The following is a 27,026-nucleotide window of genomic DNA, read 5'->3' as shown; positions in this document are numbered from 1 at the left end:
CTGCAGAGCTACCGTTGCAGTGGAAAGTGCAGCTCATCAGAGATCTTTCAAACAGAGAACATGGTGCAAACTGAAGTCAATATTTGTTAACAGAGCTCTCATCAGCAACCTGGTTCCTGTCTCTTAACTGATAAGGACAATGGAAGGCTTCAAAAGGAGTGTGGCTATCCTATGTAGCACAGAGCTGTTAGAGAACTGGTCTTTCGAGTTAGCAAACTCTGCTGGTAGGAAGTTGGGGAAGAAAGAGCTCACTAGCCAGATGGTAAGTGTTTTTCCTTGCAGCGCTTTTCAAAAATGCTTTGATCTCAAAGGGAATGGAATTTGAACACAAAAATTTAGGTTGAAAATAATCATTGCCCTTGATTTTCTGTTTATGAAAAAGGTAGTCTTACCAGTGGGAAAACCAAGGTACAGAGTGATGAAGTCCCTTAAAGTCTTGTTTGTATTACATGGAACTTCGGCCTCATGTGTGTGCTAAGTCGCTTCAGTCATATCTGACTCTTTGTGATGTGTTATGGACTGTAGCCTGCCAGGCTCCTCTGTCCATGGGATTCTCCAGGAAAGAATACAGGATTGGGTTGCTATGCCCTCCTCCAGGGGATCTTCCTGACCCAAGGATCGAACCCACATCTCTTACATTGCCTGCATTGGCGGGCGGGTTCTTTACAGCTAGCACCAAATGGGAAGCCCATTGGCCTGCTGTACTGGAAAAGAAATGGAGGAGGGTGGGTTTGGGAGGGGGTCTTGTGGTATAAAGTGCATGCAGAGTGCTCATATTCCAGAATTGTTCTTGCTGGAATCCGCTGAAATTCAGAAATGGAATCTGTTCAGATGGTGGATAAGGGAAAAAATCTTGGGAAGAAACGAGCTCCTCAGTAGGGGTTGGGGGGGCAGGGGAGAGGAATGTAGTGTGTGGAAAGGGGGAAGGAAATAGGATGGAAAAAAAGAGAGTGATGTGTTTCAGGAGGAGGGCTGCTGGGGGCCTGTCTTTTGAGGGGAGTGGTGGGTAGGGAGGAATAACTGACTCAAACCCATGTCTGGCATGGGGACCTCTGGTTGATGGCTCCATTCCTCTCCTCTCTGAAGGCTCTCAACAAAGCGTGCAGGGTCAAATGTGGCAGAGCTGGCCCCTAAAGCTGCACCCACTGTGTGTCAGGTGTGGAGAAGAGGGAGCTATGTATACTCATGTGCCGTATTCAATGACATTCATGTGTCACTGCCCCCAAAGTCTCAATATGGACCTTGTCATGACATTCCTGCTAGTCTGTATACAGTATATGAGAGAAAGCTCCGACACCCACAGAACCACATTTAATCCCTGCTCTTACTCATGACTCTAGACTATTCACCTAACCTCTTTAATTCTCGTACTGTTCACTTATAAAGCCAGCATATTAGTACTAACGTCAGGCTCAGAGGGTGGTGTCTAAAGATGAAATGGGTGTAAAGTCATAGGTGACTCAGTCAGTAAAGAATCCGCCTGCAATGCAGGAGAGCTGGGTTTGATCCCTGGGTCAGGAAGATCCCCTGGAGAAGGAAATGACAACCCACTCCAGTATTCTTGCCCAGGAAATCTCATGGACAGAGGAGCCTGGCAGTCTACAGTCTATGGAGTCACAAGACTTAGTAACTAAACCACCACTTAGCTAATATCAAATGCTTAATAATGTCAGCCCTCATCGTCATCATTATTTTTTTACTTTTCCTACTTTGGGAATCTTCACCTCTGTGCCCTACTGGTGGCCCACGGTGGCTGCTGATTTGAATCACAGAATCCCCAACAGGAAGGAGAGTTCTCTCTGCTCTTGAACAGGATGTGTAGGTGAGGAGCTTGACCCTTCCACATTTGGATATGTGGACCAGTAACTCAAAAAGCTCGGGGATGTCTTTGGTTTTCAGATTCTTGCTTTTCCAGTAGGAGAACTCTTCATCTACGTCCTTCAAAATATTTGTCCTATGATTATGAGGGTCTGTATTTCTCTGCTTGCCCTTCTACACTTTCCAGTTTTTTGCAAGTATGGAGAAAAATGGGGCTTCCCAAGTGGCTCAGTGGTAAAGAATCCACCTGCCAATGCAGGAAACCGGGTTCAATCCCAGGGTCAGGAAGATACCCAGGAGAAGGAAATGGCAAACCACTCCAGTATTCTTGCCTGGAGAAACTCACGGACAGAGGAGCCTGGTGGGTTACAGTCCATGGGGTCTCCAAGAGACAGACACGACTCAGCGACTAACAACAAGAGCAAAATCCTCAACACTTCTGCAGTGATTTACACACAGAGGTTCAAACTGGTCTGTGAAGGAAGGATGAATACCTCTCTCCAGGGGAGTTTTCCAGGGAAGGCGAGCAGCTTTTCTCTTGTGTAGCTTCAAGGTCTATCTGCTTGCACTCTGGAAGATCTCCTCCAGCCTGGTGGGTTTAATTTCATCTATATACTCATGGATCCCAAATTTATATATATATATCTGGATGTAGGTCTCTAACCTACATGTGTTCCCTGAACTTCAGCAGCAAATAGCTCATTGATGCCTTGACATCTCCAGCTGTATGTCTAAGAGGTTTGCCTGGTTGTATATGTCCCATACTGAGGGATTCTCACTCCAAACTCTGTCTCATGTCCAGGCTCCACCTTAGTAATTAGGAGAAAAAATATATGGCCAAATTTCGTGCTAAATTGCTCCAGTCATGTCCGACTCTTTGTGACACTATGGACCATAGCCCGCCAGGCTCCTCTGTCCATGGGATTCTCTAGGCAAGAATACTGGCATGGTTGCCAAACCCTCCTCCAGGGGATCTTCCTTGACCTAGGAATAGAACCCAAGACTCCTGCATTGGCAGGCAGGTTCGTTACCACAAGCATCACCTGGGAAGCCCCCTATGGCCAGATTAGTTTAGATAAATTCTGAAAATGAAGAGTAATTCTGAGAATTCTTAAAAAGAGGGTAATCTGCCCTTGCAGTCAGCAGGCATTGGAAGATTTCTGCTTAACTTGGCAGAATTCATGGCTGCTCAGTATCTTGGATTTAGTTATTTATTGGAAGCCCTTGCCTTTCATGTGTTGTCTTGCTAAGTTATTATAAACTACTATACTTTTACACTGGATGGTATCATAGTAGTTAGAGGCCAAAATTGCTTAGTTCTGTATAGAAAATGGGCTTAAAGGAAATTAGGGCTATTTATTTTATTTCATCTCCCTGTCTCAATCATAAGAAGGAAAGATTTATCACTGTAACCTCTCTTTTCAGTTAAGATTAGGGGGAAAAAAAGACGTGTCTTTGAGGTTCAGCAAGTCTGGTTTCAACCCCAGCCACAACTGTGTGAGCTTGGTCAAATTATTTAACCAGTCTCATCCTTGGGTTTTTATTTTAATCTGTAAAATTTGAATGCTGCTGCTGATAAGTACTATGCAATATTGTACTTTCAATGCAATGACTTAAATGTTGAATAATTGAATTATTTTATAGTGATAGCTTTTATTTATCACAATAGCTAGACTTTATTAAATGCTTCTGCAAGATATCATGGGTATGCTATTAAAACTCTAACTGAAGCCTTATTGAAAACTAGGAAACCAAGATAACCATGGCCTAGTCTGAATGAATAAATGCCTAAACTTAATTTAAAAATTTAAGATGTTTTAGGATACAAAATGTAAGTTTGTATTCAAATGTAAGCATGTTTAAGGTAGTTTTATTTTGTTTGTCAAAATGTTACCTAGAGGTTACAGTGTTCTGGGCACTGTTCCAAGCTTGCCTGCTCCTGATTCTGTGGAGCAGATTCTCAGTGCCAAAGCCCACATGATCTTAACAACTAAGTCAAGCATAGCGATAAGCAGATCTAATTCCTTGAAGTAATGCCAGCATCTTGTGGTGAATCTCCCAGCAGTGACAAGACTTTTCATCTCTCCCTCTGAGACCGCATGACTGATATTGGTGCAGAAGGAGATGCCTGCCTCAGAAACATTGCCAGCCACAGGGGAGAAGGGCGAGAAGTGGTGGTGTTGTCAACTAGCTCCCAAAATCCACTGGAACGTTTTTTGGGCAGCACCTGCTCTTTCAACCTTCATCATATCATAGCAAAATAATATAGTGGTTAGGAATCTAGCCTTTGGAGCCAACCTGCTTGGGTTCAAATTCTGGCTCCATCTCTTAGCATAACATAACTTGTACCATTGGCTTACCTTCTTGATGTCTCAAGGCTTCCCTGGTGGATCAGACGGTAAAGAATCTCCCTGCAGGGCCAGAGACCCAGGTTTGAGCCCTGGGTTGGGAAGATCCCCTGGATAAGGGAATAGCAACCTACTCCAGTATTCTTGCCTGGATAATACCATGGACAGAGAAGCCTGGTGGGCTACAGTCTGCGAGGTTACAAAGCGTAGGACACGACTGAGCAGCTATCACTTGGTGTCTCAGTGTCCTTGTCTGTAGAACAGCTGTAATAATAACAGTGCTTGTGTCACTGGGCGGTGGTGAGAATGAAGGTGCTAATACATGTAAGCCATTGAGAACCGTATGTTGCCGGGCTCCAGCCCCGGTGGATCCAGGGAATTCGAAGCGGGGACGGCGTCGGCGAGGATCAGGAAACAATTGCTTAATTAAACGTAATTAAGGATATAAAGAGTAATAGAATGAGGATAGCTCAGTGAGGAAATTCAGTGGAGAAAAGAGGCTGAATAATTCAGCCAGAAGGTAAGAGAAAGAACGACATGGTGAGACCAAGTTTCAGTGAACAAGGCCCCGCACTTTATTTTCCAAAGTAGTTTTTATACCTTAAGTTATGCATAGAGGATAATGGGGGAAGGGGTAGAGTCCTGCAGTAAGCCAGGCTTTCTTCCTGCAAACTTATCATATGCAAAAGTTTAGGTGATTTGCATCATCTTCTGGCCCGGAGGCCTTTTTCTCTAAAGGTGATTATTCTAAAGTCAGGCGCCAGCCTCCAAAAAGCATTAGATAAAGTTGCATTCCTACAGAGCAAAGGTGTGGTGGGCTATAACAAGAAAAAGAATTAATTCAAGGGTCCCAGGTTACAAACATTAAAGCTACTATTTACACCAATTATATTAATCAATACACTGCCAGGGACACAGCAGGTAAGGGATATGGAAACTTAGCAGCAAACATTGGCCCAACAAGTGAAAATCCCTTCACCAATACAATTTCTAATCAATCTTTTAACTGCTCAAAGGAATCTGTATTTAGACAGTTTAGAACATCTCATGCCTCTCACAGTTTGGAGGCTCTGAGCAATCACATGTGGCCGAAAAAACCTATTCAGGCAGGCTAGAGGACTTCCAAGGGAGTTTGTAGGTTGAAACACTGTCACACCCAGGAATTATTAACTGGAGCTGTAAGCTAACTCTTTTTTCAGAGAGAGGTAGTGGGGGACAGCCCCCCGTAAAGTCAGAGGTGTAGGTGAAAGCACAAAGCAGAAAGTAGGCAGACTCTGGTTTTGGGGGTAGATTGCTCGAGAATTTCCAGGGAGACTCCTGAGGCTTGATCCCGCCTTTGCGTATGCCAAGCCTCCTTCCTCATGACCTTTGCCAGGGGCGGAGCTAGCTCCCCAGAGTAAGTGACATACAGTGAGTTCCTGAGAAGGCTTAGCTTTGGTTATTTATTACTGTGCTGGTCTGGAATCAGTCCCAGAATCCTTCTGGGATGTGGTGAGTTTTAAGTTAGTCAAATTTACTCATGACTGAGTTACACCAGCTATGTGGAGCTAAAGGCAAATTTGCAGCTAACATTTGTTTGACATGGAACCCAAAAGTTGAGGCTGACAGTTTTCCATGTTTCCCTGTTAGACAGTCTAATGACTTCCCTCTGTTTCTATGAACTCCTTAGAAAAACTTGCCTTTCCCGTCTAAGAGCCCTGTAGGGACTTGAATCTGAGAATCTGGAATCCGTGTTTGGATGAGACTATGTTAGTTCTGGATCTTAAACAGTACATTTGCAAAACCCCTTGGAGTCTGTTTACTTTTTATCTCTTGTCCCCATTTGCTTTCGAAACTCTCTCAGCACCAAAGTTGCTGAGCCTTCCTCTCTAGAGTCTGTCAAATAAAGTATCAAGGAGTATCTGGATGGGTAGTCATAGGGTTCCCGGATTTCCAGATCATTTGGAACTCAAATTGTAATAATATTGGAGCCACAAACACCAAGCATTAGCTTGAGTAACTGATGCTAAAACGGGATAAGATCTGATTACTTCTTCCAAATGATTATTCTGTTGTCCTTAAATATTTATATATCAGGGTCAAGAGTTCTTGGTATAAGTAAACCGGCACTTTTGAACGAGTCATGGATTTTGGCTCAAGATGAAATTTTAGGGTGGGTGGAGTGGGTGTGTGGAAGGATGTCTCTTATCTCCCCTTTCAAATAAAAGAGGGAATTTGTGCTTGTGGGGAGTCGGTAAGGAAGAAGCCACAAGAACTGGAAGATCTTCACAGCTCAGTCACTGACTTGAAGTTCTTTCCTTCTGCCCTTCACTTAGGGTAAGCATCCTTTACTTAACTAAAGTTCGTAGTAAAAACGTTTCCATACATGTAATGAGAAAAGTACCAACAATTCATGTGTAGAGGAAATGTGCTATCCGGAAATATATTAAGGGTTATTGTAGTCATCCTATATTTGTTGGTTTCTTTATTGGTTCCATCTTTCCTCAACTCTTTAAGAAAAAAAATATAGCTGTTATCCTTTTGTTGAAAGAAAAAAAATGTAATTGTTTTTCATAGACCTTTAACTCATCTTAGAAAGCCTTTGGTGGATCTTGGGGACAAACAGGGTGAGAGACATGTTTTTGAGGGTTTGGAATGGTGTCTAGGGCAATAATTTGATGACCGTTTTAGCCATCTCTTTCTCATAATCCTTAGGAAATATGGGATGAGAGCTTGCCTGTGTTCTTGGGGGAAGAAGGGGGTCATGTGAACGCACAGCCAATTGCCAGCTTGTGTGGATGTTTGTGGTTTTATGTCAGCATTTATAATATTGTGTTGTCTAGGGTCACTTGACTTTTATGATTTTTTTTTTAATAGAAACTTATTTTCTTTCCTCTTAATTTAGCTTCAATCATGAGACAGTGAAACAGGACGGCCAACATCAGGTCTGCATGGCCCCAAGGTCTAGTATTCAATGATGTGTGTCTGAAGTTAGCTCATATACTAAAGATCTGCTAAGGATGACTCCTCCTTGCAGGGGGCAGGGGTATTAAGCAAGTCAAAATCATGGCTGTAAATATTTTGCTTGAGAATTTTAAAAATTATTTTTAATTGGATAATAATTGGTTTTTAAATTAATTTATTTTTAATTGGATAATTGCTTGCTTGTGATTTCGAATGATTCATTTTTTTGGTAGAGATACTGACAGTTCTTTGCAACTATCTGTCTTAGGGAATATCATCAATCTCCTAGGTGGGAGCTTTGCCATTGGATGTCTCAGACTCGACCTGAATCATCTTGAGAATCGGTTCTCAGCACCTGCTCTCACTTGAGAAACAGAATGAGACTTTGGGTCTCGGTAATTCTAACAGCTCTCATACCTTCCACATCAGCTAGGTTTAGTAAGTATTGCTTTTGAACTAAGATTTAAAACAATTTTAATTAAGTAATTCCAAGAACATGTGCCTTGCTATCCAATTGCTCTAACTGAATGGCAATGTGGAGAGTTCATTTATGTTCTACAGTTATTCTTTTTTAAAAATTCATTTATTATTAATTTTTGCTTGTTCTGGGTCCTTGTTGCTGCAAACAGGCTTTTTATAGTTGCAGCGACCAGGGGCTTCTCTCCATTGTGGGTTGCCCTGCAGCATGTGGGATATTACCAGACCAGGGATTGAACGTGTGTCCTCTGCTTTAGCAGGGGGATTCTTATCCACTGCGCCACCAGGAAAGTCCTTAGAGTTATTCTTCATCAGCAGCTCTTCATTTGTCCCCTTTATGGGGATAAATTTTTTATAACAAATACAGCATCATTTTGATTTAATGCATTCAAATACATCAAAATGTAACATGATGCCTGCACGTAGAAGTATGGGCAGCGTTTGTTGACTCGACAACATGCTTTGTGTAGGTGGACTTGGCTGCGGTTTCTTTGGAGCAATGTGGAAGATTAAGGTCCAGGTTAAAGCACTAATGTACGTACCCATTGTTAGTCGCTCAGTTGTGTCCAACTCTGCAAGCCCGCGGACTGTAGCCTGTCAGGTTCCTCTGTCCATGGACTTTTCCAGGCAAGAATACTGGAATGGATTGCCGTTTCCTTCTCCAGTGTACCCATTAGAATATTTCATAAAAGAGCTTAGACGATTTACTTATTCTTTCTCAAAGTGTCACAAAGTATGACAGCTTTCTCAATTTAATCTTGCTATTGTTTAATCACTAAGTCATGTCCGACTCTTTGCGACCCCATAGATTCTAGCCTGCCAGGCTCCTCTGTCCAAGAGATTTCCCAGTCAAGAATATTGGAGCAAGTTGCCATTTCCTACTCCAGGGGATCTTCCTGATCCAGGGATGGAACCTGAGTCTCCTGCATTGGCAGGCAGGTTCTTTACCACCATACTGCTGGGGAAGCTTAGAAGGGGATATTTAGAATACCAAAATCGTAATCTTTTCATATGATCACTTCAAGAAATTTATGTGTTTGTTTGTTTGTTTTTAATTTGCAGGCAGACCATTTTTGGGCCTGGAAAATGAGGCTTTAATTGTGACATGTTCCAGACAAGAAAAATATCCATACCCTGTGGACTGGTATTACTCAAAGACCAACAAAAGTATTTCTACCCAGAGAGGAAATCGGATAGTTGCCTCAGGGAAGCATCTCAAGTTCCTCCCAGCCAAAGTCAGCGACTCGGGATTTTATACCTGCATTGTCAGACGGTATTGTCCAGGCCTGCTCCTTCGTCTTTAACAGCTGATATTCTGAGCTGCCTCACTTCTCTTCCCTTTCTAGACCTCTCGAACAGTCATATGTATGAAGTAATCTGAATAAAAAGCACTTCTAGAAATGTCTTCATGGTGAAGTTCAGGTGGTGGTGAACTATTTGTCATTATTACTTGGAGGCACTGCAAAGCATGCAGTATTTTAGTTCCCCGAACAGGGATTGAGCTCTGTTAGGGATGTTCCCCTCTGCAATGGACTCACAGAGTCTTAACCACTGGCCCACCAGGGAAGTCCCTGGTAAGCTATTTGTATGTATAATTGCAGGGCTTAACTTATAGCCCAATTAGAAAAAGACCAGGTTGTTCTAGTGGCTGAGAAACTGAGAGCAATCACTCACTTTGAGTTCCAAACAAGAACAATCCAGTATAAAAAGGTTAGGCTTGTGATGAATGTAAAAGGGTGGTCACCTGGGCCTTCCACCTGAGGGGCAAGCCCGAGTGCATTACTCTACATGCGGTTGTCACAAATGTTGTCTCATAAATGTTGTGTGCCTGTTTGGTAAATATAAGCTATGAGACCAACTATGTCCAAAGGCAAATCGCTCTAGCTCGGTGCCTGGGCTCTGAGGTCAGATGGTGCTAGTTTTGAATCCACGGTCCTCACTGCTTATCTGTGTGCTGTTGTTAAGTTGCTTCTCCTTCACTGTTACCTCATCTGTCAAATACACATGATAACAGAACCCACTTCAGAGCCTGTTATGAGCACAAAATGAGGTAATATTATCACCATAAATGGTATATAGAAAACTCTTAATAGATACTAATTATTTTCATTATTATATCAGGGGTTGGTGTCATAGCACATACAGTATATAGAGAAATGGTGAGGGAGTCCTTTTTAAGGCTACAGCAGAGGTTATGCTTTAAGCTTCGCTGGTGGCTCAGTGGTAAAGAATCTGCCTGCCAATACAGGAGATGTGGGTTCATCCAGGAAGATCTGCTGGAGAAGGAAGTGGTAACCTGCTCCAGCATTCTTGCCTGGAGGACCCAATGGGTAGAGGAATCTGATGGGCTACAGTCCATGGGATTGCAAAGAGCTGGACACGACTGAACAACTGAACAGCAGCTACAAGGGGTTATATTTTATTTAAAATGTAACCAAAAAAGCAATTAAAACTTTAGATTTTAATGACTATTTTAAAATAAGAACTACTGTGTATCAATTGTTTTAGGAAGAAACATTAGAGTTGAATTATTTCATAGTGTTAGTATTCAGTAAAAGTTAGAGTCAGAGTAAGTCATTTCATAATGCTGCTGCTGCTGCTGCTGCTGCTGCTAATATTAAGTAAAAATTAGAGTCGGATTAGGCTTCCCTGGAGGCTCAGTGGTAAACAACCTGCGAGCCAATGCAAGAGACGCAGGTTTGATCCCTGGGTTGGGAAGATCCTCTAGAGAAGGAAATGGCAATCCACTCCAGTATTCTTGCCAGATTAAGAGTTGGATTAAGTCATTTCATAATGCTAAATAATATTAAGTAAAAGTTAGAGTTGGATTAAATTATTGCATAATGCTAAGTGACTTTTTAAAAATTGCTTATTTTATTTTAATAGTCCTACCTCCAATAAGACTGGATATGTGAATGTCACCATTTTTGAAAAACAACCAGATTGCAATATTCCAGATTATCTGATATATTCAACGACATCTGGATCAGAAAAAAATTCCCTAATATTTTGTCCTACAATTAACCGCTACAATTGGACACAGCCTGTTGAGTGGTTTAAGGTAAAAAGAAACTTGCCGGGAAATAGATGAAAATACACAATCAAAATAGGTAAGAAAGAATTACTAAAAGTGGACTGGAACCTTTCATTTCAGAACTGTGAAGTTCTCCAAGGACCAAGGTACCTGGTACACAAGTCGTTCTTGCTGATTGACGATGCAACCAACAAGGATACTGGTCATTATACATGTAAATTTATACACAACGAATATGGAGTCAAATATATTGTAACAGCAACCAAATCATTCACAGTTACTGGTAAGCTACTGAATGTAACAAGGGCAATATCGAAAAAAGATAAAGTGAGAGAAATCGTGTCCTTCTTGTTGATTTGCCTGTATTTTATCCTCCTCCTTGAGCTTCCTCCTGCCTCACCTTTTCTTACACATCCTCTAATATGATGCAAGGAGATTTTCTAAATTATACACCATCATGTTTTAAGACATTTGGGGGAGGGGGCGAAATTACACTATGAATCCAAAGCCACATCTGCTCTCTCCTCTATGTTTTAATTTTTCAAAGGTAATGCAATCACCTAACTTTTTTTGAACTGCAACTCAACTATTTGAAGAGCAAGATTAACTCTCTTTCTCCCAATGTCTTGTCAGAGTTTCTGTAAATAGAGCAAGATCTATTTACTCTCTGATATAACTAACTGGATTAGAAGTATAATGAGAAACTTTATAAAGAGATGCATAGATATTATTGGGTGGTTTTCAATCTTGATTTGCAAGGCTTTCATCATCATCTACCACCTTAGGTGGCCATTTAATTCTAATTTTTAAGTTTACCTTACATTCTATAAAAATCCATCAGGGGAAAGGCCTCACAATCAAACATGCCCGATCTACAAAGAGCTGGGGTCTCCTCAGCACAGCTTGATCTATGGGTATAGATGAAACCTATATGCCTGGCACATTTCTTTGGGCAGAACCATAGTGGACAGGAGTTTTGTCTGGAGTTTTCCAGGGCTCCGCCCCTGTAAAATGAGCAGCACTGGACCGCATTTGTGCTTGCATCTCTCAGTGTTCAACATCAAACCCCACGGAGGTCCTTAATCACAGCATTCTGAGATAAGTGAGAATCAAGGGGTACAGGAATGCATGCGTGCTCCATTAGAACTAACTTCTCATTCAGTTAGTTATATCAGAGATTAAATAGGCTTCTCTCTATTTACAGAAACTTTGAGAATATTTTTACCATGTCTAAGCAGGAATTTGGACTTTCTGATATGGCAAGCCACATAGGTGGAAGGTTGCGAGCAGAAGTGTAGACTGACGTGTTTATCACTTTCACGGGTCTTTGGAAATCCTCCCTGTAGCGTTATGCCTATTCTATGGAATCGAGGTTTTCTGGCAATTGCTACATTATGCAATTCATTTAATGGTTTGCATAGTATTTGTTTTAACAATAAAAAAGAGAGAAGAGAAAATATGTATATAAAAAAAACCATAGCTAATAACAGAAAGGTATTTCTTGACTGTTTTGGTTTCATTTGTGTGTGTGTGTTGGGGGGGGTGTATGTGTATACATGTGTATTTCTTGCCATGGATCACTATCGAAAAATTTGAGAAATATCACTGTGAAATAGGTTAGAAATAAGAAAATACAACCTTTGTATTGACGACTATTCAATGCTCTCCAAATATTGAAATTCTGTCTTTGTCTTTAATTTCAGAGGAGAAGGGCTTTTCTTTGCCTCCTGTAATTAAAGCGCCTCCACAAAACGAAATAAAGGAAGTGGAAATTGGTAAGAAAACTATAAGAATACTGTAAAATTTTTGCCTGGAAAATCCTTCCATGTGACCCAGGGGTCAGGCTATCTCCATAGTAGGTCTTGAGGATTAAATGAGATATACTTGCAAACACCCACCTTAGGCACTTTCTAAAATTAGGGATATGTGCTCACCACCATATACAGCACTCACATTTGTACTGTGCTCTGCTTTGCTTTTTGTTTTTTGGTACTTTCACCTGTGCTGCCTCATTTCCCTCTTGCTTCTGTCCAGGAGGTAGATATTGTCCCACTTAATGTTTATGGATGGTTAGGCTTAGACGGATCAGTGTGTGCTGTGTGCTAAGTCACTGCAGTCATGTCCCACTCTTTGCGACGCTATGGACTGTAGCCTGCCAGGCTCCTCTCTTCATGGGATTTTCCAGGCAAGAATACTGGAGTGGGTTGCCATGCTTCCTCCAGGGAATCTTCCCAACCCAGGGATCCAACTTGCAACCCACATCTCTTACATCTGCACTGGCAGGCAGGTTCTTTACCACTAGGCACCTGGGAAGCCCCACCTTTCTATTAGAACGCTAGAGTACCTTGTGTTCCAATTGTGTGTTTATACCGTTGTCATCTCCTGGGAGACTCTAAACTCCTTTTCTCTCTTCAGATGCCTCTTGTTTGTTTTTTTCGTATTTTTAAAGTCTTTCCTGAATTTGTTACAGTATTGCTTCTGTCTTACATTTTGGCTTTACGGCTGTGAGGCATATGGGATCTTTTAGCTTCCCAAACAGGGATTCACCTCACACCCCCTGCATTGGAAGGACAATTCTTAACCACTGGACCACCAGGGAAGTCCCTGGATGCCTAATTCTTGACCCAGGAATTACGAACTCAGTAGGGGACAGCTGAATGCACTGTCCTAAGGCAGGAAACAGCCCTTAAGTCTTTCCTCTGAAGGAGGAAGTCTCGATTAACAGGAGGGAGAGTAGAGAGGCTCTTGTCAGAAGATTAGAAATAGTGGAATAGTTAGAAATCGTGGAATTGTAGCTGAGTCAGGTGAAATGGTTTTACCTATAAAGGTAATAACAGGGAGAGGAGGGGTATTTGGTAGGATGAGAAAGGAGTGGAAGACAGCCATTAAAAAGAAATTGCAAATGACCCAATTTCATTCCTTTTTATGGCTGAGTAATAGTCCCCACAGTGAGTGAAAAAAGTCAGAAAGAGAAAAACAAATATTGTATATTAATGTATATATGTGGAATCTAGACAAATGGGGCAGGTGAACCTATTTCAGAGCAGGAATAGAGACGCAGATGTACAGAATGGATGTGTGGAAATGGTGGGAGTGGTGGAATGAACTGGGAGATTGGGACTGACATATATACACTGCCGTGTGAGACAGATGGCTAGTGGGAACCTGCTGTACAGGGCAGGGAGCTCAGCGTGGTGCTCTGTGACGACCTAGAAGATTGGGATGGAGAGGGGTGGAGTGGGGTGGGATGGATGTCCGAGAGAGAGGGCATATGTGTGTACATACAGCTAATCCGTGTTGTTGCACAGCAGGAACACAACATTGTAAAGCAACTCTGTGTGCTCAGTCGCTCAGTCGTGTCCCACTCTTTTCAACCCCATGAACTGTAGCCCGCCAGGCTCCTCTGTCCATGGGATCTCCTAGGCAAGAATACTGGAGTGGGTTGCCATTCCCTTCACCAGGGGATCTTCCCAACCCAGGGATCGAACCTGTGTCTCCTGCATTGGCAGGAGGATTCTTTACCACTGAGCCACCTGGGAAACCCCAAACAACTATATCCCATTTTTTTTTTAAACAGCTATACTCCAATTTAAAAAAAAATAAATTTCAATGTATAGTAAAGGGAAATCTTAGATTATAATGTGGCATTGGTGAAACCTCTTTAGTTTCTGCTGCAGAGCAGGGGAGAAAGGAGAGGGGGGAGGGGGCTGACCTTTACCCTGACCTGTGAGTGCAATGAAGAAGCTGGGAGAGGAGAGGAGGAGGCGAAGGGAGGGCAGAGAAAGAAGAAGGTGCTGCCGATGAGGAAGGGAAACGGGGATACATTTATAGCCATGCATCTGCCTGCAGTGCAGGACATGAGGACTGGCTTCCCGGGTCAGGAAGATCCCTGGAGAAGGGAGTGGCAGCTCACTCCAGTATTCTTGCCTGGAAAGTTCCTTGGACAGAGCAGCCTGGCAGGCTGCAGTCCATGGGGTCAAAAAGAGTCAGATGTGACTGAGTAACAATTTCACTTTTCTTTCGTGGCACACAGAGGATGTTCAGTGATTTTTTTTCACATTAAATTAAATCCCATTTGAACAGAATTTTATGGATGAGTTTCTTTCCTTCTTATCTAGGAAAACCAATAAACATAACGTGCTTGGCTTGCTTTGGGAAAGGCCCTCAGGTCATGGCTGAGGCCTTCTGGCGGGTGAACGGAAGTGAGGTCAAGAACTTTGGTGAAACGAGAATAGAAGTGGTGCAGGAGCAAACGCAAAGGTATTTTTAAACGGCAGTTAAAGCAGCCCCTACCTTCCCACATGGTTTGCAACTGTACAGTAAGCGCTGAAAGTAACAGACTGCCTTTTAATCCTAGCGATGAGCTGACTTGCCGAAACACCGTTTTAAAAATAGAGGATGTAAAAGAAGAGGATTTGACATCGAAGTACGACTGTCTGGCCATGAATTTCCACGGCTTCATCACGCACACTGTAACACTAAGGAGGAAAAATCCAAGTAAGGCGTGTTTCTGAGACTCCAGTCACTTGAGTTTGCTGTATCAACTGTAAGCTGAAATCCTATTCTTAGAGAACAGTGTGTTGGTGTGCGGTTGCAGGGAAATCCATCAAGACAACAAAATGCTCCATCTCACAAATTGAAGAAGGCAGGAGGAGAAAAGATTTGTCCTGGGTGTAGGCATTACACATATACACATTGTATATACAGACAGATATATATTGTGTAGAGAGACAGAATTCAAGACAGAAAGGAAGCGATTGAACTGTCACCGTGCTTTTTATGATCAGCACACTCAGACACCGTTAAACCAGTCAGTAAGGACACACTCCTTCTCCCTGGGAGTGAGTGCACCTTTCTTCCACTCCCTCCGTGTACGACTGTGCACAATGATGGCAGCAAAAAATAGTTTCACAAACACTTCCTTCCTGAACACCTGTTGATTCTCTCACTTGTTTGCACATCCAAGTAAAGACACTCCCCTGGTTAGATGAAGCATTTAGTCCAGTGTAACAAAGGGTGCAGGGAAAATTCTGATATCTTTTCTTGTTACTCCATGTGTGATGATGTAGAAATTATTTAATGTGTTTGTCATATAGTCACAGGGAGAGTTCAACTCTCAGTTTATACCGGTAAGTGGGGTACTGTGCTGTGCTTAGGCGCTCAGTTGTGTCGGACTCTTTGTGACCCCATGGACTGTAGCTCCACCAGGCTCCTCTGTCCATGGGAATTCTCCAGGCAAGAACACTAGAGTGGGTTGCCATGCCCTCCTCCAAGGGATCTTCCCAACTCAGGGACCGAACCCAGGTCTCCCGCATTGCAGGTGGATTCTTTACCATCTGAGACACCAGGGAAGTCCAAGCGAGGTACAGTCCAGATTAATTTGGATAAACCCACAGCAGCACAACTTGATTGGGAGAGATGGGAAAATTTAACTAATTTGATAGGGTTATTTAGTCTTTGCCTGAAGTGGTCCTTGGGATTTTCTTGTTTGAATTCAACATGAACCACTGATTTGTAAGTTTTTGTAAAACAATGGAGCCATGACTACTGCAGATGATTTTAAATGCTATCATGCTCCATGGGTTGTCAGGATTCTGCTAGTTATATATACATACATATATCCATGTCATCTCAGGATGTGTTGACCCTGATGAGATGTCATTTTATGCTGACATTTGTGGTGTTGGTGGGCACAGAAGACCCCACAGGAACGGGAAAGCCACCCGACCCCAACTCTGCCACGGCGTCCTTATCCCACTGCTGTCTGTGCTCACATTGTCGTTTTATGAATGTTCTCTAGGTTCCTGTGTATTGGAATTGTTTTCTTTTTTTTTTTTTGATTGGAATGTAATTGCTTTTTTTGTGTTCGTTTCTGCTGTTCGACCAAGTGAATCAGCTATGTGCATACATATATCTCCCACCTTGGATCTCTCTCCCATCCCCGCCCCCATCCCACCCCTCTAGAGCTCCCAGCTGGAATTGTTCTCATGTTCTGCATACATGTGATTTTGTTTCTTCTAATTCATCTTTATATGCTGACTTTCACCTGCTTTTCTTCAAATCAACACGATTATACTGTCTCAACAACTGTGTAAATTAAACAAAAATTGTTGCAACTGCTTTTAATGGTCATAATCAATTCCTTTGTTTCTAATCATACAGTAAAAGAAATTACACACTGTCCTGAATTTTAAAAATGAAAACTTAAAAAGCCTATGTCCCCATATGATTAAATATTCAACATTTGATACTACTACTATTAATAATAATAATGCGTGCATTCAGTTGTGTCCAACTCTTTGTGACCCCAAGGACTGTAGCCCGCCAGGCTCCTTTGTCCATAGCATTCTCCAGGCAAGAATCCTGGAGTGGGTTGCCATTCCCTTCTCCAGGGGATCTTCCCAATCCAGGGATCGATCCAGGTTTCCTACATTGCAAGCAGATTTTTTACTGTCTGACCCATCAGGGAATACTAATAATAATAAACATTTATTCATTGTTCTCTAAATATGAGGACCAGTCATTATTTTTCATATAATTTTTCATTTGTTTTATCAAAAATCCATAATGCAGTTATTATTACTATTGTCTACTTTTATAAATGAGGAAATTGAAACAAAGAGAGGTTGACTAATTGTGCAGTTTTACGAGCCAGGATTCAGACACAGCTTTTCCTGTTTATAAACACTTACGGAAAATATTCAGTGTTAGGCATCACATTTAAGGATTATTTATGCATTTGTAAAGTAACATTTAGGAAGATACTGAACTTCAACTTCTCTAAATGTCTTCAATTAACTTCTCTCTGCTTGTAAACCAGTCACATGTATAAATATTGTGCAAGAAATTGGAATTCCCAGCTCTTGTCCAAATATTATTTTTAGAAAAAGTGACCTGGAGAGGAATCATGTTGAAAAAATTTACTTAGGGAATATTTATCATTTAAACTGATGACAACACAGACACCAGGCCCACGGCCAATTTTCAGTTTTGAATCAGCTCACTTTAGTCATTATTTTTACATTTTTTTTATTAAAAAGTTTTTTTTTTTAATTTGGTTGTGCCATTAGGCATGTGGGATCTTAATTCCCTGACCAGGAATCAAACCTGTGCCCCCTGAAGTGGACATGCAGAGTCCTAGCCACTGGAGTGTCAGGGAATTCCCCACCTTGGTAATTCTTGATTTCATACTGCTAGATAGTCAGGGAGCTGATGAACTAATGAAGGAGTTTGCAAATCTGGACCAGTGATTTTCTTTGCAAAACTGGGAGCCTATGTCTTGAGATCAGATGCAAATGAAAAGGGAATTATCCAGCCAAATCTCATTTGAGTCTCCTCAAATTTATCTTTAAGTGGGACTATTTGTAAGATAGGATGGTTAACTATTTTAAAGAGAGAAGTAGACTTACAACAGCCAAAATTACTATTGATGAGCACAGTCCTTACATTCAGTTTGTATGTATCTGATACAGTCCAGATGGGGACCGTCTTGCATATATATGTTGTGAAGCAACGAGTAAGGGTAAAAGTGCAGCAGTGGCTAAAAAATGTTCAACAAAAGGGAAATAATGATGTGTTTAGGACCTGCTGCTGCTGCTACTGCTGCTAAGTCGCTTCAGTCCTGTCCGACTCTGTGCAGCCCCATAGACCGCAGCCCACCAGGCTTCCCCGTCCCTGGGATTCTCCAAGCAAGAACACTGGAGTGGGTTGCCATTTCCTTCTCCAATGCAGGAAAGCGAAAAGTGAAAGTGAAGTCGCTCAGTCGTGTCCGACTCTAGCGACCCATGGACTACAGCCCACCAGGCTCCTCCATCCACGGGATTTTCCAGGCAAAAGTACTGGAGTGGGGTGCCATTGCCTTCTCCGATTTAGGACCTAAAACCCAGTAATTTGACTTTATCAAACACTCATTAGAGAGTTACAAAGTTCTTGTTTCTCCCGTTGCTTTCACCAACCCCAGATGTGGTAAGTCTCTAAGACCTGCTGATTATTTCTCCCTAGTGCCACCAATGCCAAGCTTGTCCACTCTTTTCTCCTTATTACACGGATCTGGCCCCTCCCATACTGCAGAAACTTCCCTCTCATTCTACTCCGAGGATCTATTGGCCACGGAAACAAAACTTCCATACCATCAGACTAATCTTGCTTGAAAACCACCTTTATTATTAAGGAACCACTCAACACTCTTCAGTGGTTCCCACAACCAGGATAGAGACAAAATGCTTTTGCTGGACTCTCCAGTCTGATCAGAACCTAGGCCTGGATCCAGCTTTCCAATCATGTATTCCAGCAATTCCCCGAATTAGATTATCTGTCTTCCTCAGAAAACACACTCCCATCTCTGCCCTTGGAATCACAGCATCCTTGCATGCCAGGAGTGCATTTTTTCCTTTGAAACTCTCCGAGTCTTACTTGGAGACCTCCAGGGACCTCATTCTGCAGGAAGTCTCCAACTGCTAGTCCAGTACACTGTGGGCACGCCTTCCTAAAACCTCTGTTAGCTAAAACTGAGTCTTTCACTTTCTGTCTTAGCTAAGTTTACACGTGTCTCTACATGTTTTATATTGAAAAGACCCTGATGCTGGGGAAGACTGAAGGCAGGAGAAGAAGGGGACGACAGAGGATGAGATGGCTGGGTGGGATCACTGATTCAATGGACATGAGTTTGAGCAAACTCCAGGAGATGGGGAAGGACAGACAAGCCTGGCATGCTGCAGTCCATGGGGGCGTAGAGTCAGATATGACTGAGCGAGAACAACAGCTGTATCTCTTATGCTTTGAAAATCCCCTACAATGCCTAGCCTGGTACCTTGCACAGAGTGGAGGCTCAATAACCATTAATTTACTGATTCTTGAAACAGCCATGAGAATTCCACGTAGGCAGTCCTTGTGTGAATCTCTTGTCCTCCCAATGGATGCCAGTACCCACGTGTGTTTTTATTTTCTCCTGTTTTAGAAATAATAATAATCATGTTTCTCCTCCCCCACCTTTTGAATAGTGGATCAACAAAGTACCTACTACATGCTTGCAGGATTTACCCTATTATTATTACTAATCAATGCCTTGGTGATAATTCTAAAAGTGTTCTGGATTGAGATTATTCTGTTCTGGAGAGACATAGTTAGACCTTCCGAAACTAGGAACGGTAAGTGGCAAGTTTCAAATTTTCTTTAATGGAAAAGGTTCTATAATGGCTGTTGTTTGCTTATCTAATAATCTCTTAATAGTTATGCTACTAAACTTACATTTTCTTTTGCTTATTATTAGCGTATTATCAATAAATCTTTTTGAGTACTCAGAGGACACTCTTCATCCTGTCTGGTCATTCCTTGTGGTTCTGATATTCACCTAAACAGCTCCAATTTTCTCCCCAGTAGAACTGCTGTTCTTACAAATTCCTCAATAACAGAATCTGATCCCAGCCCAGAAAGGGCATTTGGGGAAATATGTACCAGTAAAACTTTATGGAAGTCAAACATTTATAAAATTGTTCCTCTTTTCCAGAGGTGAACATGTTAGAAAGGTCCATCAGATTGTAGGTGTATTTTTACCAGAAACCCTGTTCCATAAAGAGTCTTACCTCCCTACATATGTATACACATGAAAGGAAGCAGTTATCCCTGCTAAATATGAACACTGTTCTTTCATTTGGAGGCAGATAAAATTTAGATTTTCCATAGAGTCACTCAACTAGAGCTAATTGTTTGATTTGTGAGAAATTCAGACCCCTTAAACATTTCTCCTCCCTTGCCACCATGAACTACCTTTTAGCATTTTCACTTCCCCATGGGGAAAAGAAAAACTAAAACTTAGATCTGCCTGGCACAGCAAAAAATCCCTTATCTGTGACTATAAATACTTATTAATATATTATTAATCAAACAGGACAATATGGTTTGAACTAAACTGGTCAGGCACTTGTCTGTGTTCAGTGTGAACAACCTGAACTCTGTTCAAGTTCAGCTTGAACTCAGTTCAAGTCTAAGACGGTAAAAAGGAGAATGTGGGACCAAGACTGGTTTCCTGATGACTGAGTGTGCTGAGTCGTGTCTGACTCTTTGTGACCCCATGGACTGTAGCCCGCCAGGCTCCACTGTCCATGGGATTTCCCAGGGAAAAATACTGGAGTGAATTGTCACTTCCTGCTCCAGGGCGTCTTCCCAATCCAGGGACCGAACCCAAGACGAATCTCTTGCGTCTCCTCCATTGGCAGGTTTATCCTTTACCACTGTGCCACCTGGGAAGTCACTTTCTGATGACATTTTGGGGATGGTAGATTGTTGTCATCCTCTCCAGATTCTAGAGTATTTGAGGGGCTGTGGTATATTCACCAATAATCCTAAAACTCTCCCCGAGAAATGTCTATCAAGAGTAAAATGAGAATTTTTTAAGGACCAGTTAATAATGTTGTGTTCCTTGTTCTCATGTTCAGATGGGAAGATCTATGATGCTTATGTGATCTATCCACGAAGCTGCAAAAACAGTCCAGAGGGGGCCAGCTCTGTGGAGTACTTTGTTCACCAGATTCTGCCCGACGTTCTTGAAAATAAATGTGGTTACAACTTATGCATCTATGGGAGAGACCTGCTTCCTGGACAAGGTAAACTTATCCACAACCATCAGAGACAGAAACTCTCATTCCTTAGAAAGCTAAGTGATGAGCTCTTGGATCAGGAGTTGCAATCATTATTCCAGGTCTTAGGACCAGAACTTTTAAATATTTCTCCAGAAGAAGGAAGTACTTCTTCTTTTCTTCTCCTCTCCCCATCACCACTCTGATCCTGAGGTCTTCACAGGAGTGGCAGTGATGTGAAGACAGGGTAAGACATCCTTGTTTGTGGATCTGGCAGGGCCCAGCCTCTACTTCGGGCTTCCCTGGTGGCACAGTGGTAAAGAGTCTACCTGCCAATGCAGGAGATACAGGAGACACAAGTTCGATCTGAGTCGGGAAGATCCCCTGAAAGAGGGAAAGGCAGCCCACTCCAGTATTCTTGCCTGGGAAATCACATGGACAGAGGAGCCTGGTGGGCTACAGTTCTTGGGGTCACAAAGAGTTGGACATGACTGAGCAACTGAGCACATCCACCTGCCCAGGTCCGCCACTAGGAGAACTGACATCTCTGAAGTCTGTCTAGATCTGAAAGAAGACTTAACATCCAAAGAATTACATTCTCCTATCCAGAGGCACTGGCTAACATATTTGAAAGGACTCAAAGTTTTTATAATTTTCCTGACACTGAAGAAACATTTGCAAATGTATGTCCTCACAAGAACAGATGGAATTGTCTTCTGTTTCTTAATACTCCTCGTCAATTTCACATGCTTTTGACAGCTGGGTCACAACTCTAGCATTTCAGTAGTGTTTCTTCTTTCTCTCCATATTTATGTCAAGTACTACCTTAGGGACCCTCTTTTTTTGGGGGCAGGGGCGGGCAAGGAGTACCACTTTATTTAGAATGGCCAGCCTCAGGGAGGGGATGTGTTAATTTCCTCTTTCCTGTAGCTACCCCCAGGTGGACAGGGTCCTGAATGAAGACACTTTGGAAACCCTCCTTCTAATGCTTCTCGAATTCCTCAGGGACCAGGAAGCATTTGGAACATGAACCAGGCAGGGTATGTTTCATAGACTGTGAGTTTCAACTGGCATTCCTACCAAAAAGGGATTCAAATGCCTATATGTGAGACAGCAAAAGAGACACTGATCTAAAGAACAGACTTTTGGACTCTGTGGGAGAAGGCGAGGGTGGGATGATTTGAGAGAACAGCACTGAAACATGTATATTGCTGTATGTGAACTAGATCACCAGTCCAAGTTGGATGCATGAAACAGGGCACCCAAAACCAGTGCACTGGGACAACCCAGAGGGAACGGACAGGGAGGGAGGTGGGAGTGGGGTTCAGAATGGGGGACACATGGTGGATACACCCATGGCTGATCCATGTCAGTGTATGGCAAAACCCACCACAATATCGTAAAGTAATTAGCCTCCAATTGAAATAAATAAATAAATAATTTTAAAAAGAAATGAACACATCACAGGTGAATCTGATTCATCCTGAAATATTCAGGTACTGTTAATGGCCTAGTACCAGCTTGCGAGAACTGTAGAGTATACAATTCAGGAGGATGTAACCCACATCTCTCCCGAGGTGCCCTTCTTCCTCCAGCTCTCCCCATTGGCTATTTGTGGACCCCATGGACTGTAGCCCTCCAGGCTCCTCTGTCCATGGAATTCTCCAGGCAAGAATACTGGAGTGGGTTGCCATTCCCTTCTCCAGGGGATCTTCCTGACCAGGGATGGAACCCACGTCTCTGTTTCCTGCATTGGCAGGCAGATTCTTTACCACTAGCACCACCTGGGAAGTCCATGTCCTCTGATCTCACCTCAACTAAAATAAATTAAAAACCAACACCAAAATTCACTTTTCCCTTAGAATGATTTCATAACTGGGCCATGCAGTGCATTTCTTCTCATGACGGTTACCCGCCATCGGCTCTTTCAAGCCCACTCTGCACCCCCTACTCCATCCAGTGGCCTGATGACTGATCTTTATGGAAGGCATCATCTGCTTCACACCAGGCTAGGCCAACGGGAGGCACAGGCAGGGGCTCAGAGGGCAGGGTGTATCCCTGGTCCCCTCCGGGGAAGGGGAAGCTGTGCTTCTCCCTGCTGAGCACTGGCTGCTGTTGGCTGGTCCTCCAGGTACACAGCTTGGGCTCCATAACCGTTCCCACCCTTCACACCTGGAGGGTGACTGTCACTCTCTGATTTTACCAGTTGTGGAGGTCTGAGCATCTCTCATTGATTTCCCTTGGCTCCGCCCACATCTTTTATAAGCTGACCTTTCATTAAACTCTCTCTTCTCCGTGCTTTCAAGTATTCTGAGATTTCTGTTAGGATCTACTGACACAAGGGCTCTGGCTGGCACCATTCGACACTGATTTCCTGCTTCCAACCCTGTGGACTGGCAGTCTTTGGCCCCTGCTCTCTAAGAATCTCTGGACTTTTTTTTTTTTTTTTCATGGATGTGCTTCCTTCATCACTCTCTTCTCTCTTGCTTTGACAGCTGCATGTTTTACATGTTTTCAGTCCACCCAGAAGTTAAGGGAAATCACCATAGAGTTGATGGTCCATAAACAGTGACTTGACAAACAGATCTCATCTTCCTTAAAATTTTCCTAGTTTCAATCAAATTACCTTCTAAAAAAGAGACTACTGGGGGTTGGGGGGTGGTGAGCAAAGTGGATCCAAGACTTCCTAGAGACTTGAGTCAGTTCAGAGAAGCAAAGGTTCCTGAGTTTGCGCTCTTCAACAAGAGAGTTAAAATTCTAAGTCAGAGTGAGAGTAGCACGGAAGTATATACATTACAATGTATAAAATAGGTCGCTCGTGGGAAGCTGCTGTACGCAGCACGGGGGACTTAGTTGGGTGCCCTGTGATGACCTAGAGAGTGGGATGAAGCAGGGGTGGGAGGGAAGCTCAAGATGGATAAAGTGAAGTAAAGTTGCTCAGTTGTGTCTGACCCTTAGTGACCCCATGGACTGTAGCCTACCAGGCTCCTCCCATGGGATTTTCCAGGCAAGAGTACTGGATTGGGATGCCATTTCCTTCTCCAGAGGATCTTCCCCACCCAGGAATCAAACCCAGGTCTCCACATTGTAGGCAGACGCTTTACCGTCTGAGCCACCAGGGAAGTCAAGACGGACGGGATATGTGTATACTAATAGCTCAGATATGCAGATGACACCACCCTTATGGCAGAAAGTGAAGAGGAACTAAAAAGCCTTTTGATGAAAGTGAAAGAGGAGAGTGAGAAAGTTGGCTTAAAGCTCAACATTCAGAAAACGAAGATCATGGCATCTGGTCCCATCACTTCATGGGAAATAGATGGGGAAACAGTGGAAACAGTGTCAGACTTTATTTTTGGGGGCTCCAAAATCACTGCAGATGGTGACTGCAGCCATGAAATTAAAAGATGCTTACTCCTTGGAAGAAAAGTTATGACCAACCTAGATAGAATATTGAAAAGCAGAGACATTACTTTGCCAACAAAGGTCTGTCTAGTCAAGGCTATGGTTTTTTCCAGTGGTCATGTATGGATGTGAGAGTAGGACTGTGAAGAAAGCTGAGCACCGAAGAATTGATGCTTTTGAACTGTGGTGTTGGAGAAGACTCTTGAGAGTCCCTTGGACTGCAAGGGGATCCAACTAGTCCATTCTGAAGGAGATCAGCCCTGGGTGTTCTTTGGAAGGAATGAGGCTAAAGCTGAAACTGCAGTACTTTGGCCACCTCATGCGAAGAGTTGACTCATTGGAAAAGACTCTGATGCTGGGAGGGATTGGGGGCAAGAGGAGAAGGGGATGACAGAGGATGAGATGGCTGGATGGCATCACCAACTCGATGGACATGAGTCTGAGTGAACTCTGGGAGATGGTGATGGACAGGGAGGCCTAGAGTGCTTTGATTCATGGGGTCACAGAGTCGGACACGACTGAGCGACTGAACTGAACTGATGGGTGATTCATGTTGTACAGCAGAAACTAACACAACATTATAAAGCAATTTTCCTCCAATTAAAATTTTAAAAATTTTAACAATTCTAAGTCCTTTTGCAGTATGTAAACTAATATTCTAGGAAGATAATGTGTAGATAATTCCTCTGTCCATGGAATTCTCCAGGCAAGAATACTGGAGCGGGTAGTTGTTCCCTTCTCCAGGGGATCTTCCCGAATCAGGATTGAACCGAGGTCTCCCAAATTGCAGACGGGTTCTTCATGGGTTGGGCTACCAGGGAAGCCGCAACGTGTGGACAATGAACCTGAATTCCAAGTCTCCTGCTATGTAACTGTAGGCTCCCCTTGATCTAAAGAACTCTCGACTGCTCTGCCTGGGAGAGGAGAGGGCTTGGCACTCACGCGGTGACAGCTGTGTGCGGGTTCTTACCTCCTCCGCCGTGTCTTTTATCACTAGATGTAGCCAGCGCAGTGGAAAGCAGCATCAGGATGAGCAGGCGGCACCTCTTCATCCTCACTCCCGAGATCATGCACAGCAAGGAGTTCACCTATGAGCGGGAGATCGCCTTGCACAGCGCCCTCATTCATCAGGACTCCAAGGCCATCCTCATTGAAATGGAGGCTCTGTGCCCGCCTGGTGGCCTGCAGTTTGAGGAGCTCCAGGACTCCCTTAAGCATCTCATCAAAGTGCAGGGGACCATCAAGTGGAGGGAGGACCACATGGCCAACAAGCGGTCCCTGAATTCCAAGTTCTGGAAACACGTAAGGTACCACATGCCACAGGTGCCAAGCCGACTCCCCAGGAAAACTCCAAGCTTGGCATCCTTGAGTGCCCAGGGGTAGCAGTGGTTGCTTTGATGGCGAATGCATCCCGTGTTGTGGAGCCGTATTTCTCCTAACTGGGTCACGCTGCTGTACCAGACGCTGAGCTCCAGAAATAGGACTATAGCAGAGGGATTTCAGACCTCAGGCTTCATGCTCTAACTTTACTTCCGTTTCCCTGATTCCGGGTGCGTGCAAAATGCCCAGAGATTTTCAGCCTCAAGCTCCCTGACTCTTAACCTCACATTCCATCTCCCTTGGCTAGTCCTTCTTCATTGTGGTTTAGCATCTTCTAGCTACAGGAGCCTGGTGGGCTGCAGCCCATGGGGTCGCTAGAGTCGGGCACGACTGGGCGACTTCACTTTCTCGTTTCACTTTCATGCATTGGAGAAGGAAATGGCAACCCACTCCAGTGTTCTTGCCTGGAGAATCCCAGGGACGGGGGAGCTTGGTGGGCTGCAGTCTATGGGGTCGTGAAGAGTCGGACAGGACTGAAGTGACTTAGCAGCAGCAGCAGCTATACTCTTCCTCTCTCTCACTCTCTCATTCTCTGTCTCTTTATCCCTTGTCTATATTACATAATTTGAACATATTTTGAAAGTTTTAGAATTAAATTTTCATGTAATCTTAAAGAATACTCAGATCATCTCTAGCGGAACACTGGTATTAAATCTTCCTCACTCTGCCAGAACATGTTCAAGTTTATTCAACCAGATGCTTAATTTTTATCATCTCAATATTGCCGATTTTGTTGGTGTACCTTACTCAATTATCCAGTTGTCATTATATTTGTTGGTTTTGATTCTAAAATTTATTTCATATGAGAGAAATGAGAATAATCATACCAAAACTCCTTGTTTTTCTGTGCTAATCAAATGAGAAATAGAAGTATTTAGACCAGAGTAAGAGTTCATGAAATAGTGACAACTTGTTAAGACATGTTCTTGCAATGTGGATTTCATTCTATGTCCTCTTAAGCAGAGGTCCCCAATCTCTGGGATCTAATGCCTGATGCTCTGTGGTGGAGCTGATGTAATAATAATAGAAATAAAGTGCACGAGAAATGCA

The 27,026-nt window shown here is 43.1% G+C and overlaps 1 protein-coding gene across 6 annotated transcripts; it reads left to right on the top strand.

Moving 5' to 3' along the window:
- On the top strand, nucleotides 1-27,026 carry IL1RL1 (interleukin 1 receptor like 1). 6 transcript variants are annotated; one of them, XM_086327785.1, is made up of 12 exons: nucleotides 1-262; nucleotides 7,051-7,090; nucleotides 7,378-7,547; nucleotides 8,649-8,859; nucleotides 10,473-10,647; nucleotides 10,741-10,903; nucleotides 12,324-12,395; nucleotides 14,739-14,880; nucleotides 14,978-15,117; nucleotides 19,620-19,766; nucleotides 21,054-21,221; nucleotides 25,594-27,026. In XM_086327785.1, exons 3-12 carry the CDS (start codon nucleotides 7,487-7,489, stop codon nucleotides 25,977-25,979), a joined length of 1,665 nt encoding a protein of 554 aa, XP_086183911.1. In that variant the 5' UTR covers nucleotides 1-262; nucleotides 7,051-7,090; nucleotides 7,378-7,486; the 3' UTR covers nucleotides 25,980-27,026. The 6 variants fall into 6 exon arrangements, with proteins under 6 accessions (XP_086183911.1, XP_086183912.1, XP_086183909.1 ...); XM_086327786.1 differs by having other exon boundaries at nucleotides 7,051-7,107; XM_086327783.1 differs by lacking the exon at nucleotides 1-262 and adding an exon at nucleotides 6,399-6,482.

This window comes from Bos grunniens, chromosome 11 (assembly GCF_055505025.1).
Source record: "Bos grunniens cultivar Pamir isolate PY7600 chromosome 11, Bosgru_T2T1.0, whole genome shotgun sequence".
NCBI classification, from domain to species: Eukaryota; Metazoa; Chordata; class Mammalia; order Artiodactyla; family Bovidae; genus Bos; species Bos grunniens.
The sequence above is the reverse complement of the archived record's forward strand: the minus strand, read 5'-3'. Positions and strand labels throughout refer to the sequence as shown.

What these genes read in the sequence shown, in the direction of transcription:
- IL1RL1 (XM_086327785.1), top strand. Translation starts at nt 7,487, where the DNA reads ATGAGACTTTGGGTCTCGGTAATTCTAACAGCTCTCATACCTTCCACA. An exon ending in TATACCTGCATTGTCAGACG is followed by an intron (nt 8,860 to 10,472) that starts GTATTGTCCAGG and finishes TTATTTTAATAG; the next exon opens with TCCTACCTCCAATAAGACTG. An exon ending in AGCCTGTTGAGTGGTTTAAG is followed by an intron (nt 10,648 to 10,740) that starts GTAAAAAGAAAC and finishes CTTTCATTTCAG; the next exon opens with AACTGTGAAGTTCTCCAAGG.